The following is a 15718-nucleotide window of genomic DNA, read 5'->3' on the forward strand; positions in this document are numbered from 1 at the left end:
AACGCGTAATAATTTCTCTGCGTATGAGACGATTCCGTTTTTTAGGGAACGGTTGGCAACTCTAATAATTAACCGTATGAACAAAATAAAGTTCAACATCAGTAACATAGCACCCACCCAGCTGTATAGAAACCCGGTCATGCTAGCTAGCACACAGTACGAAAAAGTCAGCACAACGAAAATAAACTCCAACTAAACTTGGTTTATATCTGACCCAGATAGACTGCAGGTCATAACTTCTTACCTGAAGTTCAGTTCACCTGACACTCGGCCGCTTCGGGTCTCTCCTCTTACCTCCCCTTTCTCTCATCCACCTGCTGGCTTCCACCACTTGCTAATGAATCTGTGGAAGCTCCGCGATAGCCACCGCAAGAAGTAACGAATAACGAGCCTATCTAAATCCCAGTAACGAGTAACGCGTTCCTGATTTTGGCATAATAACTAGTTACCGTGCTCGTTACCACAATAATAACGTAGTTACTGTAACGCGTTACTTAATAACGCGTTAGTCCCAACACTGCTGATGGTGAGAGGTAATTTAAAATGGTCATATCTGTGTATATTTTTCCACCATCAGTCTCAGATAAAATTTGTCCCCCCAAAATGTAAGAATTAAAAAAAGTTGATTTTAGAATAAAATATAAAACAAACATATATTTTTATAAAATCAGAGTGCCAACAACAATACAAAAATTTCCTGCAAGTTACTTTGATGAAAATGAAAGTAATGTATCTAAATTCAGGCCCAGCATTTAGTCTGTTTTTGTTCAACATTACACAATCACAACATCTCAAGTTTATTAGCCGTTCATACCGTTATCTCTCTCACTGACTTCCTGTGTCTGCAGTCAGCTCTTGTTGTAAGCTGCATGAATGTGAGACAGCTTCATTTTCCTTATTACAGTACTGTGCAAAAGTCTTAAGTCAATTGTTTTCTTTATACAAACACAGTATATGAGGAAAAACAGTTTGTACAATTCTAATGTGCATGAAAGTCTCTTCGCCAGCGTTCTTCTAATTTCTTCAGCAGTCTTCAGGAAAACTCCTCCAGGTGTGATGATGATTCAAAGCATAAACAACACTTTTTACTGCCTTTTGGTTTTTTCTTTGCCAATATATTGTTATATATATAATAGGATGCTATAATTGCAGGAATTTTTTGTAAGCGGCATTTTATTTGAAAGACTTTCAAAAATATCACCAAACATAAAAACGTGTTAATGTGCAGACTGACGCACATTCTGTCTGTTAGCCAAAGATACAGTTTAGTGAGAAGTAAAAAAACTTAATGTGTGGAAAACTTTGCTGGCACAGATGGAGGAAGAAGTAGAAAGCGAGGACTGGAGAGGATGAAGGATTATTTTCAAACTTAAGTCACAGTCATGCTATTAAGAGTTTATACTGGACAGTAAAGGCGGGTTAAATAGAGTCGCTGCAGTAATGTGTCAGACATTTAAAACATAAACATAATTAAACAATATTTAAACAATTTTAATCTAAATTCCAACAAAAATTTTAAACTATTGCATTTGTTTCTATGTTTCGATTCGATTCTATTTCTTGGACTGCTTCCTCCTCGGCCTCCACTTCTTCAGCTCTGGAAACATCTGTCTCATCGTTCTCCTTTTTGTCTGATTTCTGCTTTTTGATGACCTGGAGAGACGATACACAATCCACGTTACTGTTCCTACATTTCTCAGCTACCACTCAGTTTCATACATGCTTTTATTTACTCTGATGTACCTTATAGTAGAAATGAAGGGCAATGTTCTCCAAAAGCAGAATCAGTGGCAGGAAAACATATCTCAGGATTGGAGTTCTTGAATCTGTGGAAAGAGATCAGTCACCATGAGACAAACGTTAACAAGAACAGATTATGAAGCAATGGGCTTCCAGTGAATGGCATGTAAAAGTCTCTCCACCCACCCACAATCTTACTACATCACATTTGACACTCCAGACACACATGGTTTAGGAGGCGTGACTCCATCTCGTCAATATGGTGGCCACATTGCATCATTATCAGACTGAACAGCAGCCACCGATGAAGTACCTACAGATAAGTTCGGGAGTCTTTAGTCAACTGATCAAAGGCCTTTGGGAGTGGGGAACCTCAACTCTCTGTGAATGGTAGTCATGGGCTTTGATCAGTCGTTGTTGATCAATTGTCATGACAATTTGCATATTAATGATCAAGGACCTGACCTCCCAGCCCATTGTTCCTTCAGTGGGATGGTTTCAGCAAATGTGATGTTTATAAGATTGGGGAAACCTGCCGTCAGCTGAGACTGAAGAAGTCACTTTTTTTTTTCTCCCACTGAAAACGCTACATCCAGATGAACAGAATATACTTTTGGGGGATTACTACAGTGATGTTTAACAACATCCATTTCAATATGTTGATATTAATCTAGTGATGTATATGTCATTCAAATACTGCTCACAGCAAGTAGAAATGTTTTGCTGTCTGCTTACATATAATGATAACATGAATCGAGGATGCCTCAGGAGAAGTGAACGTTCCTGCTGACAGAGTTATCTCATACACACAGCTGTAGCGACCATCATGTCCAAAGTCAGCTACAGGGAAACTAAAGGAGGCTGAGTTGTTGACAGATGGCTTGTGTTTGGTGCGTTTCATATTGGAGCCATAGAAGATGAGATTGAAAACTCCTCCAGGATAGTGTTCATTGTTTGTGCAGGTGACGACGAAGCTGTAACCGCTGATGATCTCTGAACCATCAGGAACCCTGACCAGTCCTCCATCTGGAGATGTCACAGAGATGTTGGGCTGCTGCAGAAACACTGAGAACAAAAGAAAGAACAAATAACAAAGCTATCGTAAGTACAGGGAGTGCAGAATTATTAGGCAAATGAGTATTTTGTCCACATCATCCTCTTCATGCATATTGTCTTACTCCAAGCTGTATAGGCTCGAAAGCCTACTACCAATAAAGCATATTAGGTGATGTGCATCTCTGTAATGAGAAGGGGTGTGGTCTAATGACATCAACACCCTATATCAGGTGTGCATAATTATTAGGCAATGTCCTTTCCTTTGGCAAAATGGGTCAAAAGAAGGACTTGACAGGCTCAGAAAAGTCAAAAATAGTGAGATATCTTGCAGAGGGATGCAGCAGTCTCAAAATTGCAAAGCTTCTGAAGCGCGATCATCGAACAATCAAGCGTTTCATTCAAAATAGTCAACAGGGTCGCAAGAAGCGTGTGGAAAAACCAAGGCGCAAAATAACTGCCCATGAACTGAGAAAAGTCAAGCGTGCAGCTGCCAAGATGCCACTTGCCACCAGTTTGGCCATATTTCAGAGCTGCAACATCACTGGAGTGCCCAAAAGCACAAGGTGTGCAATACTCAGAGACATGGCCAAGGTAAGAAAGGCTGAAAGACGACCACCACTGAACAAGACACACAAGCTGAAACGTCAAGACTGGGCCAAGAAATATCTCAAGACTGGTTTTTCTAAGGTTTTATGGACTGATGAAATTAGAGTGAGTCTTGATGGGCCAGATGGATGGGCCCGTGGCTGGATTGGTAAAGGGCAGAGAGCTCCAGTCCGACTCAGACGCCAGCAAGGTGGAGGTGGAGTACTGGTTTGGGCTGGTATCATCAAAGATGAGCTTGTGGGGCCTTTTCGGGTTGAGGATGGAGTCAAGCTCAACTCCCAGTCCTACTGCCAGTTTCTGGAAGACACCTTCTTCAAGCAGTGGTACAGGAAGAAGTCTGCATCCTTCAAGAAAAACATGATTTTCATGCAGGACAGTGCTCCATCACACGCGTCCAAGTACTCCACAGCGTGGCTGGCAAGAAAGGGTATAAAAGAAGAAAAACTAATGACATGGCCTCCTTGTTCACCTGATCTGAACCCCATTGAGAACCTGTGGTCCATCATCAAATGTGAGATTTACAAGGAGGGAAAACAGTACACCTCTCTGAACAGTGTCTGGGAGGCTGTGGTTGCTGCTGCACGCAATGTTGATGGTGAACAGATCAAAACACTGACAGAATCCATGGATGGCAGGCTTTTGAGTGTCCTTGCAAAGAAAGGTGGCTATATTGGTCGCTGATTTGTTTTTGTTTTGTTTTTGAATGTCAGAAATGTATATTTGTGGATGTGGAGATGTTATATTGGTTTGACTGGTAAAAATAAATAATTGAAATGTGTATATATTTGTTTTTTGTTAAGTTGCCTAATAATTATGCACAGTAATAGTCACCTGCACACACAGATATCCCCCTAAAATAGCTCAAACTAAAAACAAACTAAAAACTAATTCCAAAAACATTCAGCTTTGATATTAATGAGTTTTTTGGGTTCATTGAGAACATGGTTGTTGTTCAATAATAAAATTATTCCTCAAAAATACAACTTGCCTAATAATTCTGCACTCCCTGTAAAACAGGAACCACCTGGTAGCAGGAAGAAACTCTATACCACAGTTGTGATGTGAAGACAATTTACTTTCAGTGTGTGCATGTGACACATAATAGCCAACTAAACACTGGACGTCAGATAGAAGTCCAGATCATGTCTATCTTGGGTCCTTGACCAGTTCTCGATATCTATACGATGTCCAATTTATCGGCCAACAGTGATCAAACTTGGACGTTAGTATGACGTTCAACATTTGAACTTTAAACTGGGTCATTTCTTTGGACATTATGTGACAGTTTTATTCCCAAGCAGAGAATCCCAGATCTCCCTTTCCGCAACCACCTCCTCCAGCTTGTCTGAGGGAAAACCAAGGCATTCCCAGGACAGCCGAGAGATATAATCGCTCCAGCATGTCCTGGCTCTGCCCCGGGGCCTCCTCCCAATAGGACATGCCCGGAACACCTCACCCAGGAGGCGCCCAGGAGGAGTCCTTGTGAGGATCCGGCCAGGCACAACCTGAAAAAGGGACATGGGCCCATCTTAATGCAGGCCTACCACCCGGAGGAGGCACAGTAGGGGTCGGGTGCATTGTGAGCCAGGTTGCGGCCAGAAGTGGAGATCCTGGAGGACCGATGCCCGGCTACCAGGACTGGCAATCAGGATGGATAGCAGAGCTGTACGTTTTAAGCTGCCGGATTTTTGGCTTCACAACCCTCCTTTGTGGTTCATGCACATCAAAGCTCAGTTTGCTCTTCGGGCCGTTTCAGCCGGCGACATTGCAATACCATCATGTGGAGGCCTCACCGGATCCACTGTCCACCCGCCGTGTGATGACCCTCCTCCAGGATCCCTCCTACCCAAGGGAAATACACTCCTCTCTGTCACCAGTTAATTCGCGACACCAGTTAATCTGGAACACTGGAACGTCAGGTTGAAAGGTGCCATCACTGGTATGTGAACTATCCACTCAACAATGCGCACATTTTGCAAAGTTTCTGTGAGAAGCTTTCTGCTCCAAATCCACTGTGCAGCTGCTCACTTTTGTTTTAACTCAGGAGGCTGCACCATCTTTCAGATGTCCACTGATCACTCTGCATTCCTTCACATATAACTGTTTCTGTCCAGAAAACATACCCTCCACACTCTTAAAACATGAGACTAAAGAGGCTATACACGTAGAAGCATTATAAAAACTGCCCTGTCACACCTGGAGAAGAGAGACACGTATGTGAGAATGCTGTTTGTAGATTACAGCTCAGCATTCAATACCATCGTTCCCTCGAAGCTGGACAGGAAACTGCAGGATCTAGGACTGAGCAGCTCCCTCTGCAGCTGGATCCTTAGCTTCCTGTCTGACAGACGCCAAGTGGTCAGACTGGGCAGCATCACCTCATCCCCCATCACACTGAACACTGGTGCTCCACAGGGGTGTGTACTGAGCCCTCTCCTGTACTCACTCTACACCTACGACTGCACAGCCACTAACAACTCCAACATCATTGTGAAGTTTGCGGACGACACTACAGTGGTGGGTCTTATCACCAACGGTGATGAGACGGCTTACAGGGAGGAGGTCAGCACCCTGACCCACTGGTGTCAAGACAACCATCTCACCCTCAACGTCGCAAAGACAAAGGAGTTGATAGTGGACTTCCGGAGGTGCAGAGAAGTACACACCCCCATCACCATCAACGGCGCTGCTGTGGAGAGAGTGAGCAGCTTCCGTTTCCTTGGAGTACATCTGGCTGAGGATCTCACGTGGTCAGTACACATAAACAAAACAGTGAAGAAGGCGCAGCAGCGCCTCTTCTTTCTCAGGAGACTGAAAAGATTCGGCATGAGCCCCCGCATCCTCAGGACCTTCTATCACTGTGCCATTGAGAGCATCCTCACTGGATGCATCACCACCTGGTATGGCAACAGCACCGCCTACAACCGCAAAGCTCTCCAGCGAGTAGTGCGGTGCTCTGAACGGATAATTGGAGGTGAGCTTCCCTCCCTCCAAGACATCTACAGGAAGCGGTGCCTGAGGAAAGCGGGGAGGATCATCAAGGACTCCAGTCACCCCAGCCATAAACTGTTCAGACTGCTTCCATCAGGAAGGAGGTTCTGCAGCATCCGGTCCTGTACCAGCAGACTGAGAGACAGCTTTTTCCATCAGGCCATCAGACTGCTGAACACGTCATAGACACCTCAGCTTCACTACTGGAACTTCAACACTATGCACTCCACACTGTATATAAATGCCACTTGTTTTGCACATATTCAACTCTGTATATTTTTATATATTTTATTTTATTTATATATATATATATATATATATATATATATATATTTTTTTTTTTTTTTTTTTTTTTTTTTTTACTATTTAATTTGTAAAAATGTGTATACACACACACACACACACGTAGGATAATATTTAGTATACACATCCAGAAATGCATACACTATTATATATTGTACATATATTTATTAGTTTCAGATTAGCCATTCTTGTATTTTGCTCGTTTGTGTTGTTGTGTTTTGCATATCTCTGTTGCTTGTGGGGCTCGCACACAAGAATTTCACTCGCATGTGCTGTGCCAGTGTGCCTGCACATGTGATGTGACAATAAAAGTGATTTGATTTGATTTGATTTGATTTGATTTGATTTGATTTATAAAAATGACACGGAGTCTAAGTTTGTTTTTAAAAAGATGTCCACAATGATCACATTTGGACTATAAATAGCCCGTACATGGAGACAAATCTATGCATTCATCAGAGGTAAAAAACAAAACAAAAAAACACCTGACCAAAATTGGAAGTCCAAAAATGACTTATAAAAGACGTCACTTTGCACAGTGGGAGTGAGTCGCATCTATTATAACAACATGGCTTCATAGTAGAAGAGTCCTGGTAGTGAACTGGCCTTTCTGCATTTCAGACCTTTTTGATGGATCAAATAAAAATGACATAATAAACTGGAGTCGAGACTGTTGAGCAGCTTGAATCCTCAGTCTGGCCAACATTTGTTTCCCGTAAGTCCAGCAGCTGGTCTCCTCAGTTGTTTATGTTCTGTTGTTAAAATAAGCGTGGATGCTACACAGTGGTAAACACGACCCTGTCCATGTTTTTGTGATTTGTTGCCATCAAATTCAGACTGAGTGAATATTTTTTATTGAAATGGTCTCAGTGTAAACATGTGATGTGTTTTCTATGTTTATGAGATTCACAGATCATTGCATTCTGTTTTTATTAACACTTAATCCCACCTTTGTTTGGAACTAAATTCTCTTTAACAATTATCTATTAAAGCTCACTCAGGTCAGACTCCAGTCAGACACAAAATTCATGCATAGATTCATGGTTAGCAGTTATTATAAATAGAATGTGTTTATTCACTTAATGTGTGTGCACTCTAAGAGGTGACTGAGGAGTGACTGTTGAGTGTTGCTGGTACTAATTCTTACTCTGGATGGCATTACCTTGGCCTCCAGTAATGCTGTGAGGAACCTTGGAGTCATTTTTGACCATGACATGTCCTTCAACGCACATATTACCGTAAACAAATATGTAAGACTGCTTTCTTCCATTTGTGCAACATCTCTAAAGTTAGAAATATCCTGTCTCAGAGTGACGCTGAAAAACTAGTTCATGCATTCATTACTTCCAGGCTGGACGACTGTAATTCATTATTATCAGGATGTCCTAAAAACTCGCTGAAAAGCCTTCAGCTAATCCAAAATGCTGCAGCAAGAGTCCTGACAGGGACTAGAAAGAGAGAGCAGATTTCTCCTGTTTTGGCTTCCCTTCATTGGCTTCCTGTTAAGTCCAGAAGTGAATTCAAAATCCTGCTCCTCACATACAAGGTCTTAAATAATCAGGCCCCATCTTATCTTAATGACCTTGTAGTACCATATCACCCTATTAGAGCGCTCCGCTCTCGCTCTGCAGGCCTACTTGTTGTTCCTAGAGTATTTAAAAGTAGAATGGGAGGGAGAGCCTTCAGTTTTCAGGCCCCTCTTCTGTGGAACCAGCTTCCAGTTTGGATTTGGGAGACAGACACTATCTCTACTTTTAAGATTAGGCTTAAAACTTTCCTTTTTTCTAAAGCATATAGTTAGAGCTGGACCAGGTGACCCTGAATCCCCCCTTAGTTATGCTGCAATAGACATAGGCTGCCGGGGGATTCCCATGATGCATTGAGTTTTTCCTTTCCAGTCACCTTTCTCACTCACTATGAGTTAACAGACCTCTCTGCATTGAATCATATCTGTTATTAACCTCTGTCTCTCTTCCACAGCATGTCTTTATCCTGTTTTCCTTCTCTCAACCCAACCAGTCGCAGCAGATGGCCCCGCCCCTCCCTGAGCCTGGTTCTGCCGGAGGTTTCTTCCTGTTAAAAGGGAGTTTTTCCTTCCCACTGTCGCCAAAGTGCTTGCTCATAGGGGGTCATATGATTGTTGGGTTTTTCTCTGTATCTATTATTGTGCGATCTACTGTACAATATAAAACGCCTTGAGGCGACTTTTGTTGTGATTTGGCGCTATTTAAATAAAATTGAATTGAATTGAATTAACCAATTGGTAAATCATTGAAATACATACTTTACTTCTTATATTAAAAAATGTTATATTTTCATTATAATAACCTGTAGTGGGCGTAACAAGTAAACACAACATTTTCACTGTCACTTTATGACTGTAATTTAAACAATATTACATTTTATTACCAGTAACGGAGACGTTGACAGAGTCATTTGTGGAGATGCTGGAGTCGTGTGAATATTCACACTGGTACAATCCATCCTTGTCAAAATCTACTTGGAGGATCTTGAATGTAGCAGAGTTGATAGTTAATGTTTTTTTCTGACTGAATGAGCCTGAAATCTGCTTCAGAGTAAATTCTCCTTGTAGAAGCTGTTGGCTTTGAGGTGATATTGAACAAGTGATGCTGAGATCACTTCTCCGCTCAACTTTACCAGCAGGAATCATGAAGATTCTGGGCTTTGGAAGGATCACTGAGGAAAACAGAAATCACAGAGAGAAAGCGTGTGTAACAATAATGACAACAGTTTTATCTTGTTATATTTATAATTTTTAGTATTTACAAAAAATCACTTCTCACCTGAGCAGACAACACCAGCATCCTCACTGTGTGTACAGTCATGTGTCCCAAATCCTCTGTGCTGACACTCAGTCAGAGATCTCTCACTTCCTGAACAGGACACATCATCAAGCCAGATGGATCCACTTCCCTCACCAAAGCGGGCTGATACAGCAGCACTCTGTGCCGTTCCACAGCCGAGCTCTCTACAAACCACCTCAGCATCATTTATGTCCCAGTTATCATCACAGACTGTTCCCCAGTTGTTGTTGTAAAAGATTTCGACTCTTCCAGAGCACAAAGTGCTTCCAGATAATCTGACTGGCACACCTGGGCAAAGTAAACAAACACAATTAATTTCAGAAATTAAAACAATCCAAACCTGCAATCCTTTGCTCAGTGTACACACTGAACTGATTATGAATTATAAAAAAAATACTGACGGGACAGATTCATTGAATTGCTTCATGCTAACACTTGTTCAACATTGCCAGAGATTTAGTATGAACCACAATGAGGAGTGTGCATGCAGTATGTTCATATCTGAAGTTAAATTAAAAAAAAAACAAAAAAACTTTCAACTGGGAAGTGACAAATCCAATAGTGTCAATTGAAATATACCTCATGGATCCCACATAAATACAGAGGTAGATATACATAGACCACATGAAACAATGGCTCAAATCTAAAACTGTACAAATATTGTAACCTTAATTATTACATATTTGCCTTTGATCAGTAAAGTTTCTTACCTGAACAGACAACACCAGCATCCTTACTGTGTGTACAGTCATGTGTCCCAAATCCTCTGTGCTGACACTCAGTCAGAGATCTCTCACTTCCTGAACAGGACACATCATCAAGCCAGATGGATCCTCTTCCTTTACCAAAATGAGCGGACTTAGTGGCATTCAGAGCAGTTCCACAGTTTAACTCTCTGCAGACCACCTCAGCATCATTTGGGTCCCAGCCATCATCACAGACTGTTCCCCAGCTGTTACTGTGATTGATTTCAACTCTTCCAGAGCAACGAGCTGACTCAGATTTATCTGGATTAACTAATCTTATCTGATCACCTAGCAAAAAAAGACAAGATTAGACTGTGTTTCTAATTTATTTTCTTATTTTTTATTCATTAAAGTCAAAGAAGCAAATAAGGGTGAGTTTGGGTCACTGAAAACAAAAAAGTAGAATATAAATGAGCTTGTGATATAGTTCAACTCTTCAATTCAATTCAATTCAATTCAATTTTATTTATATAGCGCCAAATCACAACAAAAGTCGCCTCAAGGCGCTTCATAGATACAGAGAAAAACCCAACAATCATATGACCCCCTATGAGCAAGCACTTTGGCGACAGTGGGAAGGAAAAACTCCCTTTTAACAGGAAGAAACCTCCGGCAGAACCAGGCTCAGGGAGGGGCGGCCATCTGCTGCGACCGGTTGGGGTGAGAGAAGGAAGACAGGATAAAGACATGCTGTGGAAGAGAGACAGAGGTTAATAACAGATATGATTCAATGCAGAGAGGTCTATTAATACATAGTGAGTGAGAAAGGTGACTGGAAAGGAAAAACTCAATGCATCATGGGAATCCCCCGGCAGCCTACATCTATTGCAGCATAACAAAGGGAGGATTCAGGGTCACCTGGTCCAGCCCTAACTATATGCTTTAGAAAAAAGGAAAGTTTTAAGCCTAATCTTAAAAGTAGAGATAGTGTCTGTCTCCCGAATCCAAACTGGAAGCTGGTTCCACAGAAGAGGGGCCTGAAAACTGAAGGCTCTCCCTCCCATTCTACTTTTAAATACTCTAGGAACAACAAGTAGGCCTGCAGAGCGAGAGCGGAGCGCTCTAATAGGGTGATATGGTACTACAAGGTCATTAAGATAAGATGGGGCCTGATTATTTAAGACCTTGTATGTGAGGAGCAGGATTTTGAATTCAATTCTGGATTTAACAGGAAGCCAATGAAGGGAAGCCAAAACAGGAGAAATATGCTCTCTCTTTCTAGTCCCTGTCAGGACTCTTGCTGCAGCATTTTGGATTAGCTGAAGGCTTTTCAGTGAGTTTTTTGGACATCCTGATAATAATGAATTACAGTAGTCCAGCCTGGAAGTAATAAATGCATGAACTAGTTTTTCAGCGTCACTCTGAGACAGGATATTTCTAATTTTAGAGATGTTGCGCAAATGGAAGAAAGCAGTCTTACATATTTGTTTAATATGTGCGTTGAAGGACATGTCCTGGTCTTCCAGAGCAAAGGATGGACCCAGGTAATCTGATGGGTCCACCTGAACACAAAACAAATGCAATATTTTTTTCTATTTATTGTTTAGAACAGCAACTATTTGAACATCTTTGTGAGACTCATCTGAAGCGCACTCAAACTCACAGTGGAGAAATAAATGGCTGGAGCTCCACACAGACAGACGTTTTTCTTTTTAAGAATTAGCAGTTTAAAAGGATGATAGAAAAAAACATATTTCTCTGTAGAATACAGCTACATTTACAGGGGGAAATTTTATTACTGAATATGGCACAAATCAAATCAAATCAAATCAAATCAAATCACTTTTATTGTCACATCACATGTGCAGGCACACTGGCACAGCACATGCGAGTGAAATTCTTGTGTGCGAGCCCCACAAGCAACAGAGATATGCAAACACAACAACACAAACGAGCAAAATACAAGAATGGCCAACCTGAAACTAATAAATATATGTACAATATATAATAGTGTATGCATTTCTGGATGTGTATACTAAATGTTTTCCTACGTGTGTGTGTGTGTGTGTATACACATTTTTACAAATTAAATAGTAAACAATAATAAAATAAAATATATAAAAATATAAAAATATACAGAGTTGAATATGTGCAAAACAGTGGCATTACTGTACGGTATGTAGTGCATAATGTTGAAGTTCCAGTAGTGAAGCTGAGGTGTCTATGACGTGTTCAGCAGTCTGATGGCCTGATGGAAAAAGCTGTCTCTCAGTCTGCTGGTACGGGACCGGATGCTGCAGAACCTCCTTCCTGATGGAAGCAGTCTGAACAGTTTATGGCTGGGGTGACTGGAGTCCTTGATGATCCTCCCCGCTTTCCTCAGGCACCGCTTCCTGTAGATGTCTTGGAGGGAGGGAAGCTCACCTCCAATTATCCGTTCAGAGCACCGCACTACTCGCTGGAGAGCTTTGCAGTTGTAGGCGGTGCTGTTGCCATACCAGGTGGTGATGCATCCAGTGAGGATGCTCTCAATGGCACAGTGATAGAAGGTCCTGAGGATGCGGGGGCTCATGCCGAATCTTTTCAGTCTCCTGAGAAAGAAGAAGCGCTGCTGCGCCTTCTTCGCTGTTTTGTTTGTGTGTACTGACCACGTAAGATCCTCAGCCAGATGTACACCAAGGAACCGGAAGCTGCTCACTCTCTCCACAGCAGCGCCGTTGATGGTGATGGGGGTGTGTACTTCTCTGCACCTCCGGAAGTCCACTATCAACTCCTTTGTCTTTGCGACGTTGAGGGTGAGATGGTTGTCTTGACACCAGTGGGTCAGGGCGCTGACCTCCTCCCTGTAAGCCGTCTCATCACTGTTGGTGATAAGACCCACCACTGTAGTGTCGTCCGCAAACTTCACAATGATGTTGGAGTTGTTAGTGGCTGTGCAGTCGTAGGTGTAGAGTGAGTACAGGAGAGGGCTCAGTACACACCCCTGTGGAGCACCAGTGTTCAGTGTGATGGGGGATGAGGTGATGCTGCCCAGTCTGACCACCTGGCGTCTGTCAGACAGGAAGCTAAGGATCCAGCTGCAGAGGGAGCTGCTCAGTCCTAGATCCTGCAGTTTCCTGTCCAGCTTCGAGGGAACGATGGTATTGAATGCTGAGCTGTAATCTGACACCAATGGAAAGGTCCAGAAACTTACACTGGATCCAAAGAATCCAGATGAAACTTGATGTGGTCTCACTCTTCACTTCTTCAAGACTCTTAAGGGACAACTCCCACAAGAACTTAAAAACCTGGGACTCTCCATTATTTGGTCATAGAACAGAAAAAGCTTCTCGATTGAGAGGCAGAACATCTTCAGGAACCTTCCAGTCACTTTTCTTTCCAAGCTAATTAGGTGGCACAGTTTGGCACAGTCGTCTTTCAGCCCCGACCGCATGTCCATGCAAGTGCTGACAGGTGAGAAAGCTGACATGTTACGTCATGTCAGATTCTGATGTGTCGGGTCCACGCTTTGTGTTTAGGTCTTTGCGTGGAATCGTTAACCTGCTCTCAATTGTTGTTTTAGCTGTTTGTTGGTTGTTGGAATGAAAGCTTTAATCTGAGATTCTGGTGTTTCTTGCAAAATACATATATATATATTTAATAATCAATTCAGGATTTAATGAATCGATATCGCATTATTCAAGCTAAAATCGATTTTAATCTGAAATTGATAACTGAAACCCACAACTAATGCATGTGGCAAAAATGTGATAAATAAGCAAATTCACTTAGAAAAAGAAAAAAAGAAGACAATAAAAAAAATAGAAAAAATATAACAAAAAAATATAAAACAGCCGCAGTGTGCAGCATTCATATTTCACGAAGAAAAATGTCTTTGAGCTTTAAAAAGAAAACTAAATTACTGGCAACATAATCTAAATGTTACAGAAACTATTTTAAAACTTAATTATTTCAAAATCCTTGATTTATTAAAAATGTGATTTTTAACTCAATGTAAAAAGAGATTGAATAACTGTTGACTGCATTGCCTGAAACCTTCAAAATAAGATGCTCTCTGAAATGTAGCAATAAGTTTAATTTCAACACTATTAAAACATGATTCATGATAGAAGCTTGTAAAAATACAGGGCAGTCATTATTGTGCAATGTGATGGTGCTAAAATAGGAGCTAAATGACTTGCAAACAGATAAATATGGCCTAATATTATAAACCAAATAAATGTGCTACAATTGTTTTACATTTTACTTTTCCAGTTGACATGGATAATCCTGAAAAGAGTTATTGTAGTAAGTTTAAGTTTTCATTAAATGTTTTTTATATTTGATTTTCATGCTAAGTAAAAAATATTTATATGTACATAAAAACGATAATAATACGGAATAATATGGTCACACACTGCTGCTGTGCAACGAATAGTGCAGAGTTTGTTTTTTTCGAGTTCTGATCCAAACAAAGTTTCTTATTTTCAAATGTTCATTAGTACTGTTGGTTTATATTTTAAACAATTCATTCACTTATTCAAAGAAACTAATAAAAGATCTAATCTAATAAAAGAATAGATAAAAATAAAGCATTGCATGTATCAAAAGAACAAAAGAGGGAAAACGTGGATTTAATGTAATTTAATGTAGCAAAACTGTTTTATCTGGTGGTTGGCAAAACATTTGTGAGTCTGATGCTGTTCACAGAAAAAATGACTGACCTGCAGATGCTGAAGATGCAAACAGATACGAGACTGTAGAAAAGAAAATATAACTTATTATGCTGACATAATGAACTGTTCTTGTTTCTAATTTGGATGCAATAAATAACAGAAAACCTTTAAGGAACTGAACACTGATTTCCAGAGGGGGTAGGGACCCAGCCAATACACCCCCCCCCCCACCCCCCCAAATAAAATTATGAACTATCTTGCATAAATAGGCTGTTCATTTTCTTTAGTCATTTCAGCTACATAGTTCTGCTTCATAGATCTTGACGACACCCCCCCCCCCCCCCCCCCTTCCCCAATGTTCAGCACAAAGTTATGCCCATCGTTAGTATAGCAAAGAAAGAAAATAATTCATTGATGTAAAGTTCATCTCACCGATGGTCAAATAGAAGAAGTTTCTCTGTTGTGTCCACATGGCTGAGACTCAAAATGTGTTCTGTGTAAAATGAATCATCAGTGACAGAAAAGCTCAGTCTGTGGTCTACCCAAAATCTATGAAAATCCATGAAAACAGCTGCAGCTACAACCTGCTTAAACTCCTGACCGCAAAATACTAATGTGTTCATAAACTGTTCTTACACATCTAGAATTCAGAAATTGCTCAAATAAAATGAGGTTTTTTTACACAGCAAATGTTTCATATGTTTCCTAAACTTGTACATGGACGACTTATCTGTACAGTATGTTTTTTTTAACTTTAAAAAGGTTTTGTAATATGGATGACCATGACAAATGAAGCTGATATTTGAAGATTCATTTTACTGAGGCAGATGGAATAAAAATTAATTCATTATTCTTA

General features: G+C 40.9%; 1 protein-coding gene across 1 annotated transcript; it reads right to left on the reverse strand.

Moving 5' to 3' along the window:
- Positions 1-1515: 1515 nt before the first annotated feature.
- On the reverse strand, positions 1516-15334 carry LOC146553727 (uncharacterized). Its single transcript, XM_085255155.1, has 7 exons — positions 15295-15334; positions 10232-10555; positions 9501-9809; positions 9106-9393; positions 2476-2805; positions 1744-1826; positions 1516-1653 (listed from the first exon to the last, which is right to left on the reverse strand). Exons 1-7 carry the CDS (start codon positions 15332-15334, stop codon positions 1516-1518), a joined length of 1512 nt encoding a protein of 503 aa, XP_085111281.1.
- Positions 15335-15718: the final 384 nt, after the last annotated feature.

Source organism: Mchenga conophoros, linkage group LG18 (genome assembly GCF_057382185.1).
Source record: "Mchenga conophoros isolate Kocher_MC1m ecotype Shallow Benthic linkage group LG18, M_conophoros_male_GT1.1, whole genome shotgun sequence".
Classification (NCBI taxonomy): domain Eukaryota; kingdom Metazoa; phylum Chordata; class Actinopteri; order Cichliformes; family Cichlidae; genus Mchenga; species Mchenga conophoros.